Raw genomic sequence first — 25233 nt, 5'->3', positions numbered from 1 at the left:
ACTCAAATTAATTGTACCAAAGGTACTTTGAAGCACTGCATCATTCCTTTTCTTTCCCCCCGAGGAGCAAAGCTTTCCCATCAGACACAGACTCGCCATCGGCTGTATCTGTTTCAAAAGTAATAGACGGCACTGGTAAGCTTACAACTTTGTGCGTCTTTTCCAGCTTCTGGCCACTGGAGCTGTTAGTACTTGACCCAGGTGAGAGAATAGCAGTATCCGTAGAGATCTCCGTGGACACACGACGACCAAAGGTCTGGGAATTGATGCTGGAACCATCAGCCTCACTCTCAGTCCAACAAGAATCACTATCTGAAGCAGAAGACAAGCGCGTCTTCCCCCAGCGGCCATTAGCTCGCGCAGCATTGCCAATGCTAACCCCGAGAGAGCACTGGCTGGTGAGGGTCGGACGACGGGAACTGACACTGCCTGAACTAAAAGAGGAACGGAGATCCTTCTCTTTGACACGCAAGATGGGGCGGAGTGCCGGAATGTAACGGGCAATTGCTGCCCGATACTTTGGATGCGTAATTGCGTAGATGATGGGATTATGGATGGCTGAGGCCTTGGCGATCACAGCAGGTACTGAATTCATGTAGGGAGTCAGGAGGTGGGAATAGCCAGCCGTGGCGGTGAGGGCCACCACAGAGTAGGGTGACCATGATATTACAAAAAGCAAAATGACCAGAAGGGCGACTTTCGCCATCTTCCATTCGTTCTGCATGCGTTCATACACCTTGTGCGTTTCCCCACAATTCAGTTCTCGTATTTCCTTCCCCGCAGCTCTGATAGCTCGGAAAATTCCAAAGTAGCAGCTGGCAATAATGCCTAGTGGGATGAAGAACACAAAAGTGAATAGGAGGATGGTGTATGCACGCACTGATGGGGTGAAGGTCATATAGTCCCAAGAACATGAAGTCTGAAGACCCTCTGGAACATAAGCACTCCAGCCAAAGAATGGTGGAAGGCTCCAGCCCAGGGAGTAGAGCCACACGGCAGCCAAAACTGCACCTGCTTTGCGTCGGCTGACTCTGCCTACAAGGGCAAGAGGCTGAGTTATTGCGAGGCAGCGATCGGCTGCGATGGCGGTCAGAGTCATCATGGAACAGATCCCGAAGAGAGCACCGCAAAAGGCGTAGAGCTCACAAGAGCGCTCGCCGAACACCCAGCGCCTGTGCAGGCTGGCTGCGAAGAACACGGGCGACTGGGTGAGGGACATGAAGAAATCAGCAACAGCCAGGTTCACCACAAACATGTTCCCCGCGGTGCGAAGAGTGCGGCTCCGGCAGAACACGTAAACCACCAGTGCGTTTCCAATCACTCCGGTGATGCCGACTATTAAGATGACGGAGCCGATGATGTAGTGGGCATGATCAGGAACATCCACGGTGGGGAACGGGTGTGGAGTCTCATGGTGATGGTTATGGGTCGGCCCGTGGAAAGGCACATGGAGCAGCTTGTAGCTCCTGCTGCCCACTGACTCCTTAAAGCCTGCAGTGCAGTTGATGTCTCCAGGGGCACAATGATGACCTCTCCATGAGGAGTGATGGCTCATCTTGTGCGGTTTGATGTCTCAGAACCTTAAATTTGTTGTATACAAAACCAATGGTAATTTTATTAGGAGAAGTAAAAAAAGCGGTTAAATTCTTGTGTTAATCAACAAACTGTGCTGTTCTCCTCTCTGTGTCAGTCTGTGAATGGTGGCACCCTACATTAGCTTTTTATATACTAATCAATGCACCACCAAGTTATTATTGATCGGTAAGTAGTTTGTGGCTTGGCCGGCTGTAATGGACAAAAATGGTCACTTGGCCTATGGTTACGTAAAAAAAAAAGCACTAAATATTTTGGACTTCTTAAAATCATCTGGATGATTTTGCTTTAGTCTTTTTTCATGAGAAGAAATAAGATTAATTTGTATAGTGTTGGCAAACTTTACTCTGTGACTACAAGCTAAAATTTATAACATGTATAATATTGTATGTTATGTATAATATTAAGAATAAATGGGACGGACATAGAGAAAGACGTAACATTATTTTAATTTTAAAGTGAGTTGGATAACCCTGTGAGAGGTAAAGAGGTCAACAGGAGGAAATGTAGACCATGAAAAGCTGTTTCGATTTTTAGATTAGTCATTACCTATAAAAAAAAATGCTGCCACTGTTTGTTGTTTTGAGAAGTAAATTAGGGCAGATGTTGATGCGAAAAAGCACTTTTTGACCCAAAATAAGGGTGTATGGATTGTTTGAGTGGATGCAGTGAGCCAAATCAATTTATGCAATGTCAAAATGGACCACAATGACTGTTCCAATAAGGACTGATTAACATCCCTCATCATGGGAACTGCTCACTGACCTGAATGTGGACTGAAATGATTCTCCCTGTTCCATTTAAATAATGATTAGCCTATAGCCTTCAATCTTTTTCACAGTAAGGACTTGGCCTACTTTAGAAAAAAAAAAAAACAGACCAATATATCTTAATAGTCATTATTAAAACTGATTATATTTTTTTATTTTGACCTTGAGTTTAGTGAATGGCGAAACGTATGTGAACATGCCGTTTCTAGTTAATGAGCAAACTATTTGTCCAGGCCCTTTATTTCCAGAGGGAGTAAACACCTCAAAATACTCCCAACATACAATGACATTCTTTAGAATAGTGCGCTTCCAAATTTGTGGCAACAATTTGGAGAGAGTCTTTTTCTCCTACAGCCTTACAATGTCCCCTTTGTGCACAATGCAATGACCATAAATTAATGATTTACTGAGGAAGAACTTGACAGGACTACACAAAAGCCCAGACATGAACAACATTGAACACCTGTGGAATAAACAGAAATGCTGAATGCGAGCCAGTCCTCATCATCCTACATCAGTGTCTGGCCTCACTGACACATTTCTGATTCTCATAGACATATTTGAGTAATTACAAGAGAGGAAACCATTCTCATTTTGATATGTAACGCTCAACCACCATATACAGAGTTGGTGAACGTTATCCATTACAATAAAGCATTACTCCATAAAAATATTAGTAAATTATTGCATTACTTAGCTACTTTTTATGGAAAGTAATGCTTCCGTTATTTTTTGTCTCCTGAGCTGGGCTTGTTTATTGATTTTTAATACCCAAAAGATGTATTTTTGGCAACAGTAAATGCTCTTTCACACCAAAAATAGGACAAATAAGCCTCAGTCTGAAGGAAGTGCTTCTGCCTCTGCACCCCACTCCCAATTTCTCTTAACACAGCGACAGTGAATAAATGCAAAACAAAGTAACTTGCATTAATTATTTTAAAAAGTATCTCAGATAATGCGTGTAAATGTATAAGTAATGTATTACTTTATTAATCACTTGAAAAAAATCTGATTATTTGTAACGTATTACCCTACAACATTGGCAACCAAATATAATGGGTATCGACATAAGTTTTCGCTATACAATGTAAAACAACTTTATATGACATTTTTTTATAATTGGTTGACTTCATTCAGTGACCTTGAGATATCAGTCATCACGTAAACATATTGACAATTTATAAATGCTAGCAAATGAACCAAAGAACATTCATTTTACTATTTTTAATTCATATTAAAGTTAATCTTTAGAAATCCTATAGAAATGCATTATTTTATTTCAAAAATATTATTCTTACAGACTAAACCTTTTTTAAAAAAAATATTATTTCACACTAGAAAGCTGTAATTACATTGTCGAGGGACCTATGTCATTCAAGAATGTCTGTCTCACAGGCTTGTAGGTCGAGGTAGGTCACATTGCTGGTGGTAATCTGTGATATTTTCGGTTGACAGTCTGTGTCTTTGCTTTCAGGGGTACCAGTAGTCATGAAGCCTTTGACAAGATTGCTTGAAGCAGTTTCCTTGATGCATCTGATCCCATTTGCAATTCTCATTCCAGTCCACATCTGGGACTCAATCTCAGTGCTGGGTATGATGATATAACACATACATTTTGATTCCACATATGTAAAATTTGCTTGTGCAATATATCAACAGAAGAGTAGAGTAGTTGTAAGGATGTTCATTTGACATATATTTACCTGCACTTTGTTGATGTTTCGGCTCCTTGTGCTAGTGAATACGGATCAAAAAGAACTGTTTCTGTATTGGCCAAACAAAACCCATTTGCCCTTCTTACATCTGCAGAAAAGCATCATATATTAGCTTAAAAACTACAGTTTAAAATCAAGTATCAGTTCAAGATCAGCACACACCAGCTACAGTGACAGGACTCTGGTAGAGAGGCTGGACTGGTTCATACATGGTTTTCAAAGTGTAGTCAAGAGGAGAAGTCTTGAAAAATGTAAGAACTGCCTCAGAGTGAGAGAACTGGAAAATAAATCACTTGCATGATTATTTACAATAGGGCATCTATACATTTATTATAGAGAATAAAAGGCTAGTCTAATGAAGCACCTTTTGTGGCATTTTGATTATATTTCTTAGTAATTTTTCCACTTCATCCAACCTCGTTTTAACGTTATTGTTTTCCTCTGCTTCTTTTATCCTCTGTAGTGCTGATAAAAAAAAAAAAAAAAAATACACACATAAAGTAATGAAGTCTCGAATCAGGTTAAGTAATACTTATTTGAAATGTACATAAATACCATACCCTTAAGCATCATTGATTGAGACAAACGTTCTATGTCGTCCGGAAATGATATGCTTAAATTCTTGACAAGTTTTACTATGTCGTAATATCTCCTTCGCAGATATGTTATGCTTTTTTCAGACCATTCGATCCTAATCTCGAAAAACTCCTCTTCTTCTCCAGCAGCACCGACAGCGAAGCGCTCGAGCCCAACGACCCAACAGTCCTTCACGGTCAGCGGAGAAAAGGTCTCCATATTAACACCTGCCATAACTGAGTCGTATCAAAAGCACATTAAACAGCAATTAAAGTAATTATCATTTAAGCTACATTAAACGTGTATTTCGCTGCAAAACGAAAAATACATTGGATAAAAAGGCGAATATTCCATCGAAACTAGATGGGGCTTATTATCTGACACAAGTTCGCAAATCTTCTGACACAAGCTGAAAAAACTTCAAACTCTTTTCTCTTCGCCTGCAATGAGAAGTAGCAACGAGCTGCGAAAGCGCCATTTGTGCACATTCCCCGTGAACTGTCTTCCAGAATGAGCAATTTCTCAAGTAGCAGCGTTTACGTTAAATCGACGGAAGATCTTCCCGTTATTCTTCTTTACGGCTGCAAGTGGGCGTTCCTATTCTGCCGCGGCATCCAATTGCATGAAGCGGGAGGCCGCTGGCTGCGGTTTCATTGGTTGTTGCTACAGCGTGTAGCTGTTTGTTCGCATAAAGTTCAGATCGAGGTGAAAACGGTCATCGAATAAAAAAGTGAGAGCCATGATTTAAAAGGTTACAACAGGTTAAAATCAACAAAATGAGAAATTAAAGCTTCCAGTCCTTGGATAATATGCACTGCTCGTGCGTTGAGCAACAGTTGAAATAATCCAGTTTCTATTGGATTGGTAGTGGGATTTGCTTGTCGTTTTAAGCTCAGTATTACGCTTGCTGCATCATGGGTCAATCCTTTAATCGCTTTCTATTTTAAAGCTATAATTAACCACCAACTGAAACAGAGCAAATAACGTTCACCTTCATTACACAGAAGTTATTAAACCACGGCTTGAGTTAATGTTTCAATGCTGAGGTGATCTATTCTTATTTAAAACCGTGACATAACATTTCAGCAAAGGCACATGGAACTTACCGAGTTATTACAAGATGTGTGCATAATTAACAAAACAATACTTTGCCTCGTCATATTCAAATTTAATTGAAAAGTTTTATTAGAAATCATAAATATCATTTGGAAGTCCGTGATCTTTGAGAAGGTGCGGTTTGGGAACCAGAATTTTTCCTCTGCCCCAGTGCTGCAGTTTGTTCGCCACTGTGATGTTTCCTCTTGTGTCGCACCAGCAGCTGGCGGTCTGGTGTGGAATACTGGCACAGGTGACAAGGGAATGACTCTCCGGTGTGATGACGACGTGAATGGAGGTCTAAGCTTTTCTTCTGGATGCTGAAGTGAAATTCAGAGCTTCATTCTTAGTTACAGATGTAGTATGAAACAAGTGTAGCCTGTCAACTTTATGACAGATGAATGCGTGTACCTGCTGTAAGGACAGTACTGGCAGCGGTAAGGCTTTTCTTGTGTGTGTGTTCTTAAGTGTCGGCGCAGAGAGCTTCTGTCAATAGAAGCATAGGAGCACTGCGAACATTTGTATGGCTTCTCACCTAAAGCAAGAAGAAAAACACATCACTGGAATTCTCACACTCAAGCAGAGCAATGTCATGGAAACCGTTCCATGAGAACCAGTCTTTTGAAAGGACTTGCACGAAGCTCTAAATCTCTGCATGTCACCATAAGCCGTATTTCTCCATATATTTGCAACATTTCTAATTAAAGTAGCATGGGAAAGTCATTTATTGGCTCGGCCCTGATCATAATTTCTGTTTAGTGACCATGGCTAATAAAGGCAGGGGACAAAAATGTGTTACTGTTATTCCAAAACAATGATCTACTGCCATTGCACCAAATATGCATACACAAAAAAATTATGTTTTATATACGATATGTACAACCAATGTTTGTAACTGCACCTGTGTGGACGCGGAGATGCTGTATGAGCGAGGCTTTAAGACGAGCGCAGTAATGGCAGTGTGGACATTTAAATGGTTTATCTCCTTGATGAATGCCCATGTGACGCCGCATTGTCATCTTGGTAGAAAACTTCCTGAACAGAGATAAAGATAAATCATACAATTATACAGTCAACATTTAACTAAAAGAAAAAGAAAGTTAATAATAAAGAAATATTTAATTTGTTCATACAGATACTATGTAAATCAGTGCATTTCCACCATATATTTTTCCACCATATATTCATTCCAAATATTTTACACCACAGTTTGGGGTTAGTAAAAAAAATTCAAAAGAAAGTAATACTTTTATCTAGCAAGGATATGTTAAATTGATTTCAAGTCACAGTAACGACTTTTACAATTTTACAAATAATTTAAATTTCACATAAATGTTGTTCTGAATTTTCCTCTCTTTAAAGAAAATATCACGAAAATATTTCCACAAAAATATTAAAGAGTGCAAATGTTTTCAGCTTTGATAATAATAAGAAATGTTCAGGTTTGCATCACAGAAATTAATACAATTTTAAAATACAATAAAACAGAAAGTTGAATAAAATTTCACAGTGTTACGGTTTTTACTGTATTTTTTATCAAAAGCTTTTGTGAAAATAAGAGACACCTTTCAAAAAAAAAATTAAAGACCACAAACTTTTGAACTGTTCATACTATTATGTTCATACTTATAATTACGAATGTGGAATGAAATTCTCATACTTGTCACAGAGGTTGCAGCAGAACTCTTTCCGCCCAACAGATGTGTCACACTTCAGGTGTCCCACTCTGTCCTTTCCTCTTTCATTGCTTTTTTCCCTTGCCACAGCCCTGTTTTTCACCCTGTTCCTCCTAACCTGGGACCACGACTCTGGCTTCATCCTTCTCAAGCATTCTGGGTACTTGGTGGATGTGTTAAGTTGCTGGTTTTCTCTGAGTATAGACAAAGAAGTCATCGTTCAACAGTGGCTTTTAAGCAGAGTAACAGTGTCAACCATTTCACCATATTCACTTTTTTTGGACTCCAACAATATTTGAATACTTTTGAACTGCAGACACTCATAGTTACTGTATATTATATTTCCCTTATAGTGAGATCTGCCTCCCCCAATTGAGAACCAATGCTTGTTTATGGCATTTTGAATTAGTTGACAAAATGAATGAATTTGAATAAAATAAACTGTATTGAACTGAATTTGCTCACCTGCTATGAGCGACCTCTTTCTTCTTACTTGTGTCAAGCTGTTTGTGTTGAGTGTGAATATGCTTCAGGGTCTTCTTCCATGACTTCTCTAAAAGAGAAATATAAAAGGAAAATATAAAATAACAAGGGAAATACTAAATACAAAAAATATGCAAAAATAGAAGTAAAATTATCTGTACCTTTGAAATCACAATGTACACATTTAAATCCTCCTTGAAAATGACATTGTTGGTGTATCTCCCACTCCTTCCCTGAGAGGCACCATTCCATGCACAGAGAACACTGCACCAGACCCCCAGACTCAGACCGACACTGATGCCACTGATTATGCCTTTCCTCATGTGCGTCACGAGAGTCAACTCTCCTAAATGTCCTGGGGCAAATGCTACATTTATGCCTCTTTGAGCCTTTTCTTTTACCATGTCCTCTCCAGTGCTGCTCCATATCATCCCAGTCTTCTGATTCCCAACCACAGCGAGGACACCGAAAACCTTGATCTCCATTATGGCATTTCAGGTGCACATCTAGCATGCTACGACTGGATACTACTATCTGACAGAGGATGCAGGCCAATCCGTCATCCTCCTCAGATGGCTTCTGCATTTCGGCATCCATGTTGGCATGTCCACCATCCTGTTCACCTTCTGGATGGGACAGGCTTTTTGCTGAGGTTGCAGACTGAGGTTGACACTTAGTGCTTGAAATTCTGCACAACCCAAGAGTCATCAGATGAGCTGACTGGGCCATCTCTTCATCCTGGATTTCTGTGTCTATTCCACTGTTCAAAGGAACAGCTAGATCTGTGCTAGCATCCTCCAGCTGAAACACAGGTTCCTCCTCGCTGTCCTCATCATGCCTATCCTCCTCAAAGAGTGTGCTTACCTTCAGAAAAACATTTACAGTTGCATTTTCTCACATTTCAAACTAAATACATTAGATTGTTCACTCAAAAAGTCAATCACTCAACACTGTAATCATTTTTGCACCCTTGTGTCAAACATATTTTTAAAATTGTAAGTAGACAGTTTCGGTTCCTACATGATTCCATTGCAAGGATAAAAAAATGCAATGGGACTCAATGGGAACCAAAACCATTTGGTTACAAACATTCTTACAAATATCTTGTGTTTCACAGAAAAATAAATGCATGCAGATTTGAAATAACATGAAGGTGGGTGTGGACCTTTAACACTGCACACATCTTTAGTCACCTCACAGGTTTGTGCCACATGCAAGTTGCCATCAGAGTTGGAGCCCAGGCCAATGTCACATGATCGTGGGCTGATGTTTTGAAACATGCCATACATCGGTAAGAGGAAGGACATGCGCTCCATGTCCATCTGATCATCACTGCTTTTTGAGCCAGAATGGAGATCACTCTCGAGGTCATATGGAGAGCTGTTGTGGTCAACCTCCTCTTCATCATCAACCCTCATTCCTACACCCAAACTCTCTTCATCCTCTTTCTCCAGACATGGCAGATGAGGAGACACTGAATCATGTCTTTCTAAGACATGATGGCTAATCTTGGCTTTTTGGCTGCTGGTAAACTGACAGACTCTACATCGGTATATTTCAACTAAGAAAACTTCCACTAAAGTGGACAAATGAGCTTCAATGCCCTCGGCTGAGCTACAGTAGAGGCTTGAAGTGACATTTTCTTCTGCAAGTCGAAGGGTTACTGGCTGAACATCTTGGTAAGCATCTTTAAATCCAGCCATTCTTGGAGACAGTGGAGAAGAAAAATAGGTAAGTTAGACAGTGAATGTTCTTTAATGTTTCATACTTATCTATGAAACATTCAGGGTTTTTTTTACATTTCAATATTGGGCATATCGATAGTTAAATAATTAAGTTTGTACAACAGATTTATTGAACACAACACACTGAAGCACAATGATAACGTCAGACGTAGAACGTGGTCATAACATAACATATACACTGTAACTACTAGTTACCCACTAGCACTACTAGCATCCGCTGCAATAAACAAAGTCACCCCAAAAAATCAGAAAACAAGCTATATTTGTTAATTAACTGTTAAATTGCTCACATTTTAACTATATATGTGCATTCATGTCGAGTAAATTATGTGCGTACCTGCATTAACCAGCGTTGTATCTTTAAATTACTTGGCTTGTGTTGTGGGCTCGGAAATGCGATTTAGGGACCATTGCGTAATTACTATACACAGATACAGCGTAAAAGGTGCCATTTTCTATATTATTCAACATACTGACAGATCTAAACACTATTTTCATGCACCAACGACATTTTAACTAGTTTAAACTAAATGTGTGAGGTCAAAAAAGTGAACAGTAAATTTATGACAGCTCTTAGTAGCCACGTAATTTTTAAGATCCCTGCCTTCACATTCGTTTCTCTGCGTTTCAGACACAGACCCCGCGCATGCGTGGTTTGTTAAAGCTCCAAACGATTGATTCGTCGATTCAGTGATTCAGTCAATTTGGTCTAAATTTCCTTTTCCTTTAGCCTCTGTACAATTATGTATGCGTAGAGGGGAGTGTTACGTACATTTTAAATAGAAATTTGGAGAAAATTTTGAGTGCTTATTTTAAAGTTAGTACTGGTTGCATAGCCAGACTAAATTTTGAATCGACTCTCTTTGTTAAACGACTCAGCAGGAACAAGCAAGATGGCGAACATGGACGTGTTAGCCAAAACAATAGCGAAGGATTATGTGTAAGTATCACATTTACTGACTTTATATTGCATAATTTTGGTATTTAGATATATAAGTGGGTGTTATATATATATTAGAAATGAAAACGTTTCCGTACAACTCGTTTGACGTAGTTAACAGTTAACATACTTAACAGTTTCTGTGGTCAACGTTAACCAGTACTATGCTTTTGTATATATTAAAACATCGAAAATGGAACATACGTCCTGCATACCTTGTAATTGTGGTCATATATCAAAACTAGACTATAATAAGTATGTTAATATTATCGTACTGTTATTTACTCGTTTCCAGTGAGGATGTGGAGAGCTCTGACAGTGTGGACGAAAATGAATATGGACCCGGTGAGAATGTAGCTAGAAAAGCAGAAAACATGGACATTGCCAGGGTGGAAAGACACAAGAAAAGAAAACACAAACATAGGAGAAAGCACAGAAAGCATAAATATCCCTCACCAGATGAGAGGGACCACAAACACAAGTACAAACACAAACATAAGCGGAAACACAGAGACTCATTTCAGGATCATAGAGACTGTTCTGCTGCCTGTGAAGGTGCAGTTGTCTCTCCAAAGCGATCCAGACTTGATGATCTTGCTGCTCTGGAAGACCTGGAGAAACAGAGAGCCATGATTCAAGCAGAGCTTGATAATGAGCTGATGGAAGGGGCTGTGCAATCAGGTATGGGACTGATATTACAGGGTTATAACTCCGATTCAGAGGAGGACGGGGAGCTCCAACAAGCTGTGCAAAATGGTGAGCAACAAAGACAAACTTTTGATGCTATGGGACATGCTGGAAGATCTCAACAGGATTACATAGATGATGAAAAAATTGATCCCTGGCTGGAGGACAGAAGCATAAGCATGTCTGCCGAGATGCCAGTTCGGGCCCATAAATCAGAAAAAAGAGTTAGTAAGACTGGGTTAGAAGTTAACATAATTGAAAAACCTAGTAGTCCCATCCAAACAAGGGAACGGAGACGATCCCGGAGCATTGAGAGATCCAAAGATGGTGGTCGGAGATCTAAATCTCCTGTGAATTCAAAGGACCTGCCATCAAGCAACAAAAAATCTACTACACGGAATGAAGAGCAAATTGAAGACCACAGATCCTCAGAAAGTAGGAGCAAGTCTAAAGAAAGAAACTCAAACTTTCCAGAAGCTGACAGGGAGAGAGACAAGAAATCATTGAAAGCACCCTCAAAAGAAGTGTCTTCAGGAAAAGAGAATAGGTCTCCTAGCAGAAAACAACCTCCAGAACAGCATAGCCTATCTGTGCGGCCCAGGGGCCGCCGTTCACCTGAACACATGCCTGTTGCCCAGAGCACAGAGCGGGCATCCAGACAGGACAGAGCTTCATGTCACAACAGATCCCCTCCAAGGAGGGGCCGATCTCGGTCTGTTGAGAGGAGACGGAGAGAAGAAGAACGACAGAGACTCTCCAACGACAGGTTCTAGCTCTGTTTATTTAGATTATTACTAATACTATTCTTATGAACTTTTCTTGTTGTTACCCAAAATTAAATTAAATTTTATATTGTTTTCTTATGCTCACAGAATGCGATCTCGTGATGTGGCAGGGGGCCGTAGTGAGGATAGTCCCTCTCTAAACTCCAGACGAAGATCAAACCACTCACCTGTCAGACGAAGGTCCCGTTCTCCCAGGAGACGAGCCGGAAGGTCTCCTCTCAGATACAGGTGACTGTGGTGTGCTCTCCAATTAAATGATACAACTATCCATTAGGCTTCAGTGAGCTAAAAGTAAATGCACAAATAATATTTCATATATTTGTATTTTTACATATCCTCTGTAGAAATGGAGTTAAACAGAGCTTGCTGTGCTTTAATGGAATTTAAATTTGGAATTTTAAAGGGGCATCACATTTACATCTGAATTATAATTTGCTAACATATCTCAGTAGAATTAAAAAAGAATTAATATTGTGTAGATCTAGGGAGCGTGAAAGGACCGGGCGCAGACAGCAGGTGCACTCGGGATCACAGGATAGACGGAAGAGAAGGAGCAGGGAAAGAGAGGACATGTTTAAGGGCAGTCTGTCTGAAGGAATGAAGCCTGAGCAGGAGGACTCGGATGAAGAAGTGTGAGTATAAATGAAAATTATGTTTTACTTTTATGTTGCTGATCATATTTGGACTTAATTATGAATACTAATCTGTGTCTAGGCTGGAGGATTATGATGTTGATGAAGAGGATGAGGAGGCTTTGATAGAACAGAGGAGACTTCAGCGATTGGCCATTGTGCAGGTTAGGTAATTTTATTTCTTGTATGGCTTTTACTTTGTTTTAGCTGTACACTAATGTTAAAAGGTTTGGGATTAATATGTTTTTTGTTAGGTTTTTTTTTTTTTTTTTTGAGGGAGAAATTAATACATTTAATCTTCAAGGATGCATTAAAGCGATCAAAAGGGACAGTAAAGTCATTTGTAATGTTACAAAAGATTTCTATTTCCAATAAATGCTTTAAACATGAATAAAATAATAATATTAAGCAGCATCTGTTTTGTTACATGTTACCAACCCCCAAACCTCTGAACAGTAGAGTATGTAATGTTATCGTATTTTTTTGTATTGTGTCCTGTACAGAAGTATAAGCCAGTTAATGAGGACAGTAACATGTCAGGACTCTCAGAGCATGGCAGTCCTCAGAGTAGCACTCACAGCCGATCACCTTCTCCCGATGACATCCTTGAGCGCGTGGCTGCTGATGTCAAAGCCTACGAGCAAGAGAACCTGGACACGTTTGAGGATAATGTGAAAGCCAAGCATAGTCTTGTCTCTCAAGAAAAAAATGGTATGTCATCTGCAAAATATGTTTCAAGTGCAATTTCCATGTTAAAAATTAGGTTCACAGTAATGTTTTAAATTATTCCCTCTCGGGGGGGGGGGATAAAACCTATTTAAAAATGTGGGGGAGATTTGCAAAGAGTGGACTGCAGCTGGAGTCGGGACTACGCACAGACGTATGCAAGACATGGGTTTTAGCTGTTGCATTCCTTCTGTCAAGCCACTCTTGAACAACAGACAGCGTCAGAAGCATCTTTTCTGGGCTTAAGACAAAAAGGACAGCAGCACCGCAGACTGATCGACTTCATGTCAAGCCGAATTGCTGCAGTAATTTAGGCCAAAGGAGCCCCAACTAAGTATTGAGTGTTGTGCATGCTCATACATTTCATGTTCATACTTTTCATACTTGGCCAAGATTTCTAAAAATCTTAATTAATATTCTTATTTTCTGAGATACTGAATTTGGGATTTTCATTAGTTGTCAGTTATAATCACGAAAAGTAAAAGAAATAAACATTTGAAATATATCAGTGTGTGTGTAATGAATAAATATAATATACAAGTTGCCAAATAATCTATTAAAATATAATAATCTATTACATTTTATTTGTTTATAACATATAAATACACTTGCAAATATATTTCTGAGACAGCACTAATAACATTTGCTTGATGCTACATCCATGCCATCAGGTGTCAGTGTAAAGTCTAAAATGGCTCTAATATCGGTTGTTTAGGAAGACAAAAAGCACTATCACTGATATTTGAGACGCAAGACATTTACTCTGACGTAATGCAAGGTGGTCTGATACTTTATCAGCAAGTCTACGCTCTTTTCATTGCATCATTGTTCTTTTTTTCTTTAGGTGCTAATCTGAAAAAGCCAGCAGCCCCAGATATGTTCACAGAGTCAGATGACATGTTTGCTGCTTACTTTGACGTGAGTAGCCAAGTTCCTGCTCTCCATTGCATAGGTCAATGGCTTTGCAAGCCCCAGAATTTGATTGAATTTGTCCATGTAAGGGGATCTCTACAGGTAGAGTTGCATAGTCCTGTGCAAGCTGTTGTTTCTGTACTGGAAACTTTGTTCAAAGCTTTTTTCCCAAGTGGGTAATCTGACTCTGGTGCTCAGTGGATCTCGAGGCCCCTCAGACTTTGAAATGGTCTCTTACAGTGTCAGTCACTCGGTCATGAATTAACATTTTAATCAACTCTCTGAATTCAATTATGTTGACCGTGGCAAATCCACATCCAATCTCTCTCCGCAGAGTGCCAGGTTACGGGCCACAGGCATTGGCAAGGACTTTAAGGAGAACCCAAGTCTCCGAGATAACTGGACAGATGCAGAAGGCTATTACCGTAAGTCAGATGTCTTGAAGCAAATGCTTCATTTAAATCTCTAGTATCCAAAAATTGTTTTTATGAGGTAGAAAATGTATTGGGTTTTGTGTATAAGAAGACATCAAAAACATTATTGTTCTTTTAATGTATTCAGGTGTGAACATTGGCGAGGTGTTGGACAAACGGTACGGGGTGTACGGCTACACTGGACAGGGTGTCTTCAGTAATGTGATCCGAGCCAGAGACTTGGCTCGAGCCAATCAGGAAGTGGCAGTGAAAATAATACGCAACAATGAGATGATGTAAGACACTTCCCTTAAAAGCTGAATGCTTAGCCTTTAAACACTTCTGTCTGGTACAGTTGGATTTCTGATTAAACCACATGTGTGGTGTCCGTTACATCCACAGTTTTAAAGTGTTCTCCAATAAATTGTGTCATAGGCATTTATTTGGTTAGGAACTGAGATTTAGACTAGGTGTAGATGTGGTGTTTGTGACCAACAGCCACATGTTTTCTCCCCCAGGCAAAAGACTGGACTGAAAGAGCTGGAGTTTCTGAAGAAACTAAATGACGCAGATGCAGATGATAAGTTCCACTGTTTGCGGCTTTTTAGACATTTTTATCACAAGCAGCATCTGTGTCTGGTGTTCGAACCACTCAGGTAAAGAACAGACAACAGTTTCACATACATCAATCCAACTAGAGTTCTTCTCTTAAAGGATTAGTTCACTTCCAGAATAAAAAAAATCCTTATTTACTCTCTCTCACGTCATACAAAGTGTTCATGTCTTTTATTTTCAGAAAGAAATCAAGGTTTTTAAGGAAAGCATTCCCAAAAATTTAGCTATATAGTGGACTCTGGACATTGGGAGCCAAAAGGTTCAAGGTCCAAATTGCAATAGCTTCAAAGGGTTTTTCACGATTCTTGTTTTCCTCAAAACTTTAAGTTCTTTTTAACTGAAAGACATGAACATCTTGGATAATATTTAACATTTTTATTCTGGAGATGAACTAATCAACTTAATTTTTTTTCTGGCTTCAGCATGAACCTGCGGGAGGTGTTGAGGAAATATGGCAAAGACGTTGGGCTACACATCAAGGCTGTGCGTTCATACAGCCAACAGCTTTTCCTGGCCCTCAAACTCCTCAAGCGCTGCAACATCCTGCATGCTGACATCAAACCTGACAACATTTTAGTAAGTCACAATTCTTGTGCCATAAATATTGGGTGCTGACTTCTATCTTGTTTTAGTATAAAAAATGTATTTAATACTCTAAAGGTGAATGAATCCAAGACCATTCTCAAGTTGTGCGACTTTGGCTCAGCGTCACATGTGGCTGACAATGACATAACACCATATCTGGTCAGCCGCTTCTACAGGGCACCTGAGATCAGTAAGTGTAAACTTTACTTGTCATATTAAATCATCTGAGGTTTTAATAAACCCATCTGAAATTGGGCAATACTTGTTTTTAGGCTTTGAGTTTTTCTTCCTCTTTTTGCAGTCATCGGAAAGTCTTACGATTACGGAATTGATATGTGGTCTGTGGGCTGCACTCTCTATGAACTATACACAGGAAAAATCCTTTTTCCTGGGAAAACAAATAACCACATGCTAAAACTTGCCATGGACCTGAAGGGAAAACTGCCTAATAAAGTAAGAATTCTTTCGATATTAGGAATTAAACTAAATATCGAAACATGTATATTAATTTTTTTTTTGTATGTACAGATGGTCAGGAAGGGTCTGTTCAAGGACCAGCACTTTGACCAAAACGTGAACTTTTTGTATACTGAGGTCGATAAGGTCACTGAGAGGGTCAGTGTTATATATTCTATTTACTTCTATTTGTATATTCCATTCAACATTACAAAATGAAAACAGGGCTGCATGATTTGTGGGAAAAAATATTTAATTCTAATATTACAAAAAAAAAAATTTACCTCCTGGTTTACTGTGCTTATTTCTTGGGCTACACCGTTTGGCTAGTTAATTTAGTGTCCATAATTGGACATTTGTCTTTTGGCTTAATAATAATAATAATAATAATAATAATAATAATAATAATAGCTACTACAAAAACACTAACAGTAAATATCACTTATTGCAAATCCACTGTAAAATAAAAAAAAAGACCTGATTTGTGCAGACCTAATTTTATAACAAAAAAATCTCTGTATAAATTACTTCAAACTAATTAAATCATTTTTTTCTCATTCTTTTTCTCGAAACCTTTCTTCTTTCTCTGCAGGAAAAGATCACGGTAATGAGTACCATTAACCCAACTAAGGACCTGTCAGTGGACATGGTGGGTCGTCAGGCGCTACCAGAGGACCAGCGAAAGAAGGTTTTTCAGCTCAAAGATCTGTTGGACCAAATTCTGATGCTGGATCCTGCCAAGCGAATCACCATCAATCAGGCATTACAGCATCCTTTTATCCAGGAGAGGATATGATCAGCAGCGTACCTCAGAGATTCATGATGGTTTTGTATCTACAGATATGACTCAGACAACAAAAGACGTTTGCATATTTTATTGCCATGCCATTTTATTTTAGTCTCTGATTTGTAGTACGTTTCAGAGCAGGACACAATCAAGATTTACTTTATTTTATTATTATTAGATGACCTACAAGACACCGTGTAAGCTGTAAATCTTTCCGAAAGCAGATAATCTATATTGTTCAGATTGCATGCTTTATACACAGCTTCTTGCTAATTATAATTTCAAATATATTTGATATTATGCTCAATATTCAGAATGTACAAATAGGTGTGCTAAGTTCACAGACCTTATATTTTATGTAACATTTTAGAATTTGATGTAAACCAAATATTGCTCAACCACCAAGGACTGTTTAGAGTGTGACGTAAGTAAGACCAGCATAAATGCTGTCTATATCCACCCTCCCTTAGGTGTGAGAGTGAGAACTCAACCTGGCGTGCAGGCCCACGGCATGCCCCTTGCCCTAGGTGTGTTTCTGCTGAATCTGAGGTCTTGGGTCCTGCTTGACCTGGTCTGCAGGGAAAGTCTCCTCTGTAAAGGCAGGTTATACACCTCTATCGGTACACTGAAGGTAAGCTAATCCTTCCAAAACAAACGGCATCAACATTTTAGCCTTCTTTTCAAGCCCAAAAATAAAGTGTCATCATAAAGCCCTTTAGGCTTCTCCTGCATGTTTACAGAATGTCATTTGGAGAAATGGACATGCATTAAAACCCTTTGCCACCCTTTTGCTCTGGACCAAAACCTAGTGAGGTATCCTTCGTAGATTTTTGGCTCGAGCCAATATAATATCTATATTATATCTATAATATAATATAGATATTATATTATATTGCTGTTCAAATGTTTTGGGTCTTTAATTTCATTTATTTGTTTAAAAAGTTAAAACAACTGTTTTCTATTTTAATGTTTTAGAACGTCATTTATTCTTGTGGTAAAGCTGAATTTTCAGCAGCCATTACTCTAGTGTTTTCTGTCACATGATCCATCTTTCTAATATGCTGATTCAGTCCTTAAGAAACATTTTTTATTATTATTATTTTCAGTGTTAAAAAAATAAATGTGCTGCTTTAATATTTTTAATGAAAAAAAAATTACAGCTTTTTTTTTTTTTAATTTGGTGACGAATGGGTAGTTGGAAAAAAACTGTTGTGACTTTAAATGCAATTCTTGAGCCAAAAACTCATCACTAAACACCAATGACTTATACATATGGGTGGGGTCATTTTAGACACAAAAGAGATGCACCCATGAAAATGACTCAAGTAGTTGGATGTGTTCATCGGAGGGGGGTGACCCAATATAAAAAGTCCTAAAAATTTGAGTCAAATATTCTATATTTATTAGGTTTAATTTTTTTGGCTTAAGAGTATTGTAGTCAGAACATGCCAAAATTTTCACTTTAGAGTGCTTCCTTAGTGCAGTAAAGGCAGGTTCACTTGGTTTTGGAACAGAGCTTCTGTTGTGGTGTTTCTCACAGAGATAAAACAGTCGGTATGAATGAAAAGACTGACTATCGCTTTCTCAAAAATGGAAGGAACCGGTTGCGGGTGACATTGAGGGTAAGGGTGAATCCAAGTATTTTTAATGGACCAAGCCCCTTCAGTGTACTGCCTCTGATAGACATACCTCACCTTTTTCAGAGTTGTCACACTTGTGTTTTTGCATAATCTAATAATCTGTTTTTCAATATGCATGAGAATGTTATGTGTATGGCTTCCAATGCACTATTGTACAAACCCTCTGGTGTGTTTTTCACTATACGTAGACTATTTAGATGTATTTTTTTGTGACTGTTCTTGTGTTTGTGACAATGTTGTCTTTTGATACAGGGGTTTTCCTGCTCTGATCTATGAATCTGCTTGTTACAAGCGGTAATTGCTTCTTTATTCATATCTCACTTCCTTTTGTTCCAAATCAATACAACGGTCATAAAGTATGCTGGAGGAATTATCTGCCTGTTATTTTTGTAAAGCCTGTTCTGCATGATAATGGAATAATTTGAATTTACTGTAAATTCACATTATTTGTTATCATTTAAAAAACATAACAATAAAGCTGTTTTGTGGTGGAAAAAAACATGAATTTAGACTTCCAACAAGTTGTCTGTCTGTCAAGAATTTCGTGCAAGTTAAACATAAATCTGTAAGAACATAATTCAGCGTCTTAGGAAGCTTATGGTGGGTTTTGTTTCATCAACACTAACTGCTGTTTGTGCTGTTTCTCCCACTGTTTCTTTGTGTTCGAGTATATTCTCTGGCCAATGGAGACATGTCTGTCCATCATCCTCCTGCCTGCCTCTGCTTTCAAAAGGACAAGACCTCTTCAAGGCCCTTTATCCAGGTCACTTCTAAAGGCATGTTTAGATCCAACAAAAAAAACTGATTAGAAATGAACAGCCAATTCAGAGGCTAATTATTTTAGGAATAATGTTCCCATCTCATGTGTAATATCAATTGTCTAATGTCCAATCCATCTTTTTAGGGCTGTAGATATTGATATTAATGAATTTAGCAGCAGACGATGGGGTTTCAGGACCCAAATTTAATGATAGGGGCCCTTTTCTTCAATATAAGGGCAGTTGTATATTTCCCTGTATTAAAAGCCTTTTATTTTATAACTTTTATTCATTATTCTTTTTATTATTATTTCTATCTACCAGTGTTATCATTGGTCTGATCACAGAATAACCTATCTATGTTTAGCTTTGTGAGGACCTTGCATTGACTTGGAGTTTCGTGCTTGGACCGTTTTATATTCAAGACTTTAAAAATGGACTGATTTAGCCACCTTGTATGTCAGCTGATGAGTGTGTATTTTCCCAGGATATTTCAAGAATGTGTGCTTTCTGTAATGTACCAAGATACTGGTATATTTATTCTTTGTATTATAGGTGCTGTCTGTTAAAGAAGACTCTTAAAGGAAAGCTCATCTGAAAAAAGGTTTCTGTTTTAGAGCGAGACTTTACGAGAATTAAGCTGTTGATTTAAGATGACAATACAGTATGTGGTTAAATAAGAAGTTCATCATTTAGATCATCTATGATAGAATTTGATAGTTACTGATAGTGGTTTTATTCAAATCCAAATGTATTTATAGAGTATAACCAAACGTTTTCCTAAACAAATTAAATACCACCTACATTTTCTATTTATAAGCAATTCATGCTTGTAATTCAAACACTATATATATATATATATATATATATATATATATATATATATATATATATATATATATATATATATATATATATATGCAGGTGTGAAGGTCTAAAATAAAATAAACTGACCTAATGTACATTTAAAAAAAAATATTACACATTCCAGATTTATCAACCAAGAGGTAATGCTTTTCCTTTAAAAAAAAAAAAAAAAAAAAAAAACGTTTGCATGTCGCCCATAAAAGTAACCATCCTTGAACCACAACTAACCATTTTCAATTCTATTTTCAGGGTAAGTGTTAAAATTTTCCCTACTGTCATGGCCACATGTGATTCCAAGTGTGAGAGAGATCCTGATGGCCAGCTGCTGTCCTATTCTATTATTGAAGTGCCTTTCAAGATCTCGTCATCTTATCCACTCAAGGGGGAAATTACCGACATCTGTACACAGCATAACAATATGTTCATGTTGATTCCGATTATACACCCAGTATTGCACAAGAATATTAATAAATGGTGAATTTTCAAAATGACTTATAGTCTGGTTTTATTTTTTTATGTGGAAGTGTATATATTTAAATAACACTGTATTGCAGTTAGTTCTGCTGCATGTGGTTAGCGTCACTTGTAAATTATTGTAAGTTATTTTTCTATGGTTACTGACAGCATGCCACAAATGTTGTTGATAAAGCTCAACTTGTATTGAATTTGGAAGGTGAAATAGAGTAACATGCACACAAGTAATTACACACTGTCAATCCTAAAGCTTAAAACCCTTAAAAATAATTATCACGTTTTCCTGCAAAGAGCTTTAGCAGGAACACTTGTCTTGTCAGAAGATGTCTTCTGAGACATTGGCATGGCTTTCTTTGAGGGTTTGCATCTCTTCGAGCTATTTGGACTACTGCATTTTTGTGACATGTTCGAATGAACAACAAGATCTTGAATAAGGGCTTCAGTCTTCTGTAATTTTACCACACCAGAGTGTGGTTTCTTAGGTAAAGCCAGTGGTTGCTGAAATCCGGTCCACACCTTTCCAGCGTTTGGTGAGGGGCGATTATAATGAATAGACTTTGAATGAGAGCTTGAAGAAAGGGTGAGTTTTGTTACATTATCTAAAACTGAATTATTGCCTTTAGTCCTTATGTTTTCTAACTGAGAACAGGGGCTTTCCACGCGTCTCAGGCGGTTGGCGCTTCGAACTAAAGCAGTTGCTGGACGAGATCTTGTCGCTTTTCCTTGTTCTTTCTGTATAGTCGCAGTCTGAAGTTTCTCCAGTTTTATCATGCGTGCAGCCATAGCTACGAGACAAGGGTCGGTTAAACACAAGCTGTGCTGGCTCTCCAAATCATCTGCTGTGGATTGGAACTGGCTAAATTCAAGATCTTTAAGCGGAAATGGAAGAACCTCAGGATACACTTGCTCCTCTTCTCCAGTCACTGAGGGTTCCAGATCTCTATCAAATAAATCCGGCCTCAGGTGCAATTCTACAGCAGTTTCCCATTTTAATATAGGTTTATTGTCTTTCTCTTGGTCAGAGAGGTCACTGTTTTCAGATTCAACTGATATGGATGGTTCGATTACATTTACTTCAATAGGTTCATTATTGGATCTGCTGCAAAGGGAGTTACTGATTATCTTGATCTCATCTGGTTGTTTGTTCCTTGGAGAAATAATGCAGCTGACCTGCATGGGGTGGATTTCCATTTCTGGTCTGGTTTCTAGCTCAGGTTTATGTTGAGCAATGTGTTCTTGTGTGTCCCAGAAGATTGGAGGCTGAAGACCAAGCCTCTGCCATCTGTGTGACAGCATCCTTAACTGGGTTTGATGATGTTTCTTTGACCTAAAGAAGAAAATTTGTACAAAAATGTCAGTTGCAGGCGAAATATTTCTAGATGCCACTTAACCACTTCGATAGATATCAAAGCGTTGTGGTATAGAGTATCAGTTCCAGGTTGGCAAACTGTGAGAAGTCTAGTGTTGCAGCATGACACAAAGCTACATTCAGTTCAACAAAAGGTTAAAATTCCTGGCAAACATAGCAAGTCTCTATGCCAAGTCCACATCTACATTTCTAATATAGTCATTTCATATTAAACACTGTGTAGAACAAATAGATAACAGAACACCCACTGCAAAATAGCACTGACCGCATAATTGGATTGGTATTACTGATTTCATAATGCTTTACACTCAGATGACCCTGTCACACTGATGGCTGTCATCTGGCTCGCAATGCCTAATGAGTCAGTAAGAAGTCAGTATCTACTTACACTTGGGATGATTTTGTTTGGCTGCAACAGATGGTTGGATCCTGTGCCACACAGCCATTAGAAATGCTTTCTAATGATTTTGTAGATACCTGCAAAATAAAACGCTAAGTTTTCACGATTTCCAATGAAATATACACTTTGCACACATATCACTTAATATTGCTGAATGTCACAAAATATAAAACAAAACGATATATGAAACAATGAACTTTTTTTCTTTAATTCGTTTTAATAAATGGTTCAAAGAAACGCCTCATGCTTTGATACTTTGTCATCTAATGCAGTGACATTCAGATAAGTACATTTTTTTACATCCTGTACATGCAAAACAAAATCCTCAGTTACAGTGACAGCTCAAGTAACTCCATATGAAACACAAGAAACATTGATACCTGTTGTGTGTTCACTACCGCAGACATGTGCAGACTTTCCAGTCGCTGTACTAACTGAGTAATGTAGACGTCCTGCGAACACATAATATTCAAACAAGAGTGTCAATAGACAAAGGATATGTCATCTAAAGTTACCTATGTGGACACACTGTCTAGTTATATGTAATATGTCTATTAAAAACATTTTACTTGCAGAGATAAAAAATGACCATTAATGCTTGAAACCTTTTGTTGGCAGTATAAAGTATAAGTATAAAGGTTCAAAGTAAAATATATATATATATATATATATATATATATATATATATATATATATATATATATATATATATATATATATATATAAACTGATGACATGCAATTGGACTATGGTAATGTATAGGTATATGAAGGTTTTGTTTCTTTGGGGTCTCATCATTTACATAAGAATAAACTCCTTACCTTATCACACTCTGCTGCCCAAGAGGTACCTGGGTTGAAATAAGTTGTCTAAATAAAACATCCATCCAACTCTGGAATGAAAGTATAAAAAGTGTTGTAAACATCCACTCACCTTCAAGTGTTGGAGTCCCAAACTTGCTCTGGACCTGCCAGGTACACCACAATTATACATAAGTGAAAATCAAGTGACAAGAACAGACAGACCTCCAGCCAGTGAGTGATGCACTACCCAAACGCTCACGTTTCTTTGCCTAATACCCTTCGACCCTCTTCAAAACTTGGGTTGACCCGAAAGTCTCTCGCTTTCAGAACGCTTCGCTTGGCAGGTAATGTGATGATGTCACGCTAATTTGCATACTTGACTTTTGATTGGTGTTTATTTATTTTTCTTTTTTTACATATTAAAGCGTGATTGTTTTCTTCCTTTTTTAACAGTTTATGCTTCGTATTGCTGCCACTTACAGTAAGTGCGCTGCAAGGCACTCCGTGCGACTTCCAGCTGATTTCATCCTTCGTGCTTTCCATAGAAAAATCATAGGTCCTTTCGACTAAAACAAGAACATGTGGAATGTTTTTCCAGGTGCTCTTATTACTTCGTCGACGGTCGCTGGGTTTTGCTGAGCGAACATGTCGTTAAATGTAATCATATATGTCGAAAATGAAAGCGGACGCGACTTCCTCGTCCAACACAAATAATTGCATGCTGAAACCATGGCAACCCTTCACACCGTCCTCTCTGCCATCTATTTATTCCTGAGCAGTCATCTGTGAAGCTGCTATGTACATCGACCACCAACTGTTTGTTTAAAAACAAACAAAAAAAAGCTTCTTCTTTTTTTGTGACGTTTAGTGTATAGTTTTAGATGTGTTCGGATAATTCTAAACGCTGCGAGACGAATTATATTACACTCTTTTGAAAAAAACGTTTAACATTTTAAACGTTTAATCCTTGGCAAAACATGAATGTTCGTCAGTAGGGGAGTCTTGTAGACCAAAAAAAGGGGGTTTGTACGGTCAAAACACACTTTTAAAAAACACTTTTACTTTTGATATGTCACAACGTGCATGTAGTGTTTATGCTTTGTATTATACGCTTTGCAGTTTAAATTTTATTTACGTGATATGTTCAAACTCAGATTTGTCGGTGATTGACAAGCCAGCCTCGGTCACATGTACCTTCACACACTGGAAAGAACATGTGTTATCATATCTGCCACTTCCTGCCGTGAGAAGAGCAGGCACCAGAGTGTAAGGTGTTTGTGCTTTGTGGTTATCTGACCCTGTCTGCACTGCACAAATGCATTCAAAAGCAAAGAAACTTCAGTGCCTTTTATATTTTAAATCGTCAAAGAAAATACATAAAGGCAAATAAACCATGCTATGACTACATTTTATTCAGCAGTTTTTTTTAAAATCAATAGATAATTTATAGATAAAGTGTACCATAGAATATTTTGCGTCAGTTTGCATCCTAACAAACTGATATAATGTGGAAATCTATGTGATTTTCTGTGCGGCTTCCTGTATGTCTGTTGAATTCAAGGTACTTTTGAGTGTATGGTGTGTTTGTTTGTGTGTGTGCAAGCACGTGTCTGTTGTCTAGTGAATGCATATATGTCTCCCCACAAGACCCACACGAGTACACCAGACAGATAGCGAACGTCATAGTTTCAACGGTTGAAGCCACAGTATGCATTTGCGGCCATCTGCCAG

The 25233-nt window shown here is 38.3% G+C and overlaps 5 protein-coding genes across 6 annotated transcripts; 1 reads left to right on the top strand and 4 right to left on the bottom strand.

Moving 5' to 3' along the window:
* Positions 1-40: 40 nt before the first annotated feature.
* opn4.1 (opsin 4.1) lies at positions 41-4285 on the bottom strand. The gene is made up of 2 exons (XM_043256812.1): positions 4278-4285; positions 41-1550 (listed from the first exon to the last, which is right to left on the bottom strand). The coding sequence occupies exons 1-2, from the start codon at positions 4283-4285 to the stop codon at positions 41-43; spliced, it is 1518 nt and encodes a 505-aa protein (XP_043112747.1).
* LOC122357442 (PX domain-containing protein 1-like) lies at positions 3332-5671 on the bottom strand. The gene is made up of 5 exons (XM_043256838.1): positions 4639-5671; positions 4443-4543; positions 4241-4355; positions 4067-4166; positions 3332-3950 (listed from the first exon to the last, which is right to left on the bottom strand). The coding sequence occupies exons 1-5, from the start codon at positions 4886-4888 to the stop codon at positions 3734-3736; spliced, it is 783 nt and encodes a 260-aa protein (XP_043112773.1). The 5' UTR covers positions 4889-5671; the 3' UTR covers positions 3332-3733.
* Positions 5672-5810: 139 nt separating this feature from the next.
* si:dkey-154p10.3 (zinc finger protein 600) lies at positions 5811-10202 on the bottom strand. 2 transcript variants are annotated; one of them, XM_043256794.1, is made up of 8 exons: positions 9991-10202; positions 9102-9612; positions 8070-8772; positions 7891-7978; positions 7410-7619; positions 6651-6784; positions 6161-6284; positions 5811-6069 (listed from the first exon to the last, which is right to left on the bottom strand). In XM_043256794.1, the coding sequence occupies exons 2-8, from the start codon at positions 9609-9611 to the stop codon at positions 5856-5858; spliced, it is 1983 nt and encodes a 660-aa protein (XP_043112729.1). In that variant the 5' UTR covers position 9612; positions 9991-10202; the 3' UTR covers positions 5811-5855. The 2 variants fall into 2 exon arrangements, with proteins under 2 accessions (XP_043112729.1, XP_043112736.1); XM_043256801.1 differs by lacking the exon at positions 9991-10202 and having other exon boundaries at positions 9074-9225.
* A 136-nt stretch (positions 10203-10338) lies between these two features.
* prpf4ba (pre-mRNA processing factor 4Ba) lies at positions 10339-18161 on the top strand. The gene is made up of 15 exons (XM_043256784.1): positions 10339-10593; positions 10889-12046; positions 12153-12293; positions 12545-12697; positions 12780-12861; positions 13201-13408; positions 14268-14341; positions 14670-14760; positions 14897-15044; positions 15267-15404; positions 15786-15939; positions 16024-16138; positions 16250-16401; positions 16477-16563; positions 16997-18161. The coding sequence occupies exons 1-15, from the start codon at positions 10547-10549 to the stop codon at positions 17198-17200; spliced, it is 2952 nt and encodes a 983-aa protein (XP_043112719.1). The 5' UTR covers positions 10339-10546; the 3' UTR covers positions 17201-18161.
* Positions 18162-19929: 1768 nt separating this feature from the next.
* On the bottom strand, positions 19930-24449 carry LOC122357435. The gene is made up of 6 exons (XM_043256825.1): positions 23983-24449; positions 23633-23666; positions 23521-23549; positions 23080-23151; positions 22688-22776; positions 19930-22257 (listed from the first exon to the last, which is right to left on the bottom strand). Exons 1-6 carry the CDS (start codon positions 24043-24045, stop codon positions 21204-21206), a joined length of 1341 nt encoding a protein of 446 aa, XP_043112760.1. The 5' UTR covers positions 24046-24449; the 3' UTR covers positions 19930-21203.
* Positions 24450-25233: the final 784 nt, after the last annotated feature.

The sequence above is a fragment of the Puntigrus tetrazona genome, chromosome 2 (genome assembly GCF_018831695.1).
Source record: "Puntigrus tetrazona isolate hp1 chromosome 2, ASM1883169v1, whole genome shotgun sequence".
Classification (NCBI taxonomy): domain Eukaryota; kingdom Metazoa; phylum Chordata; class Actinopteri; order Cypriniformes; family Cyprinidae; genus Puntigrus; species Puntigrus tetrazona.
The sequence above is the reverse complement of the archived record's forward strand: the minus strand, read 5'-3'. Positions and strand labels throughout refer to the sequence as shown.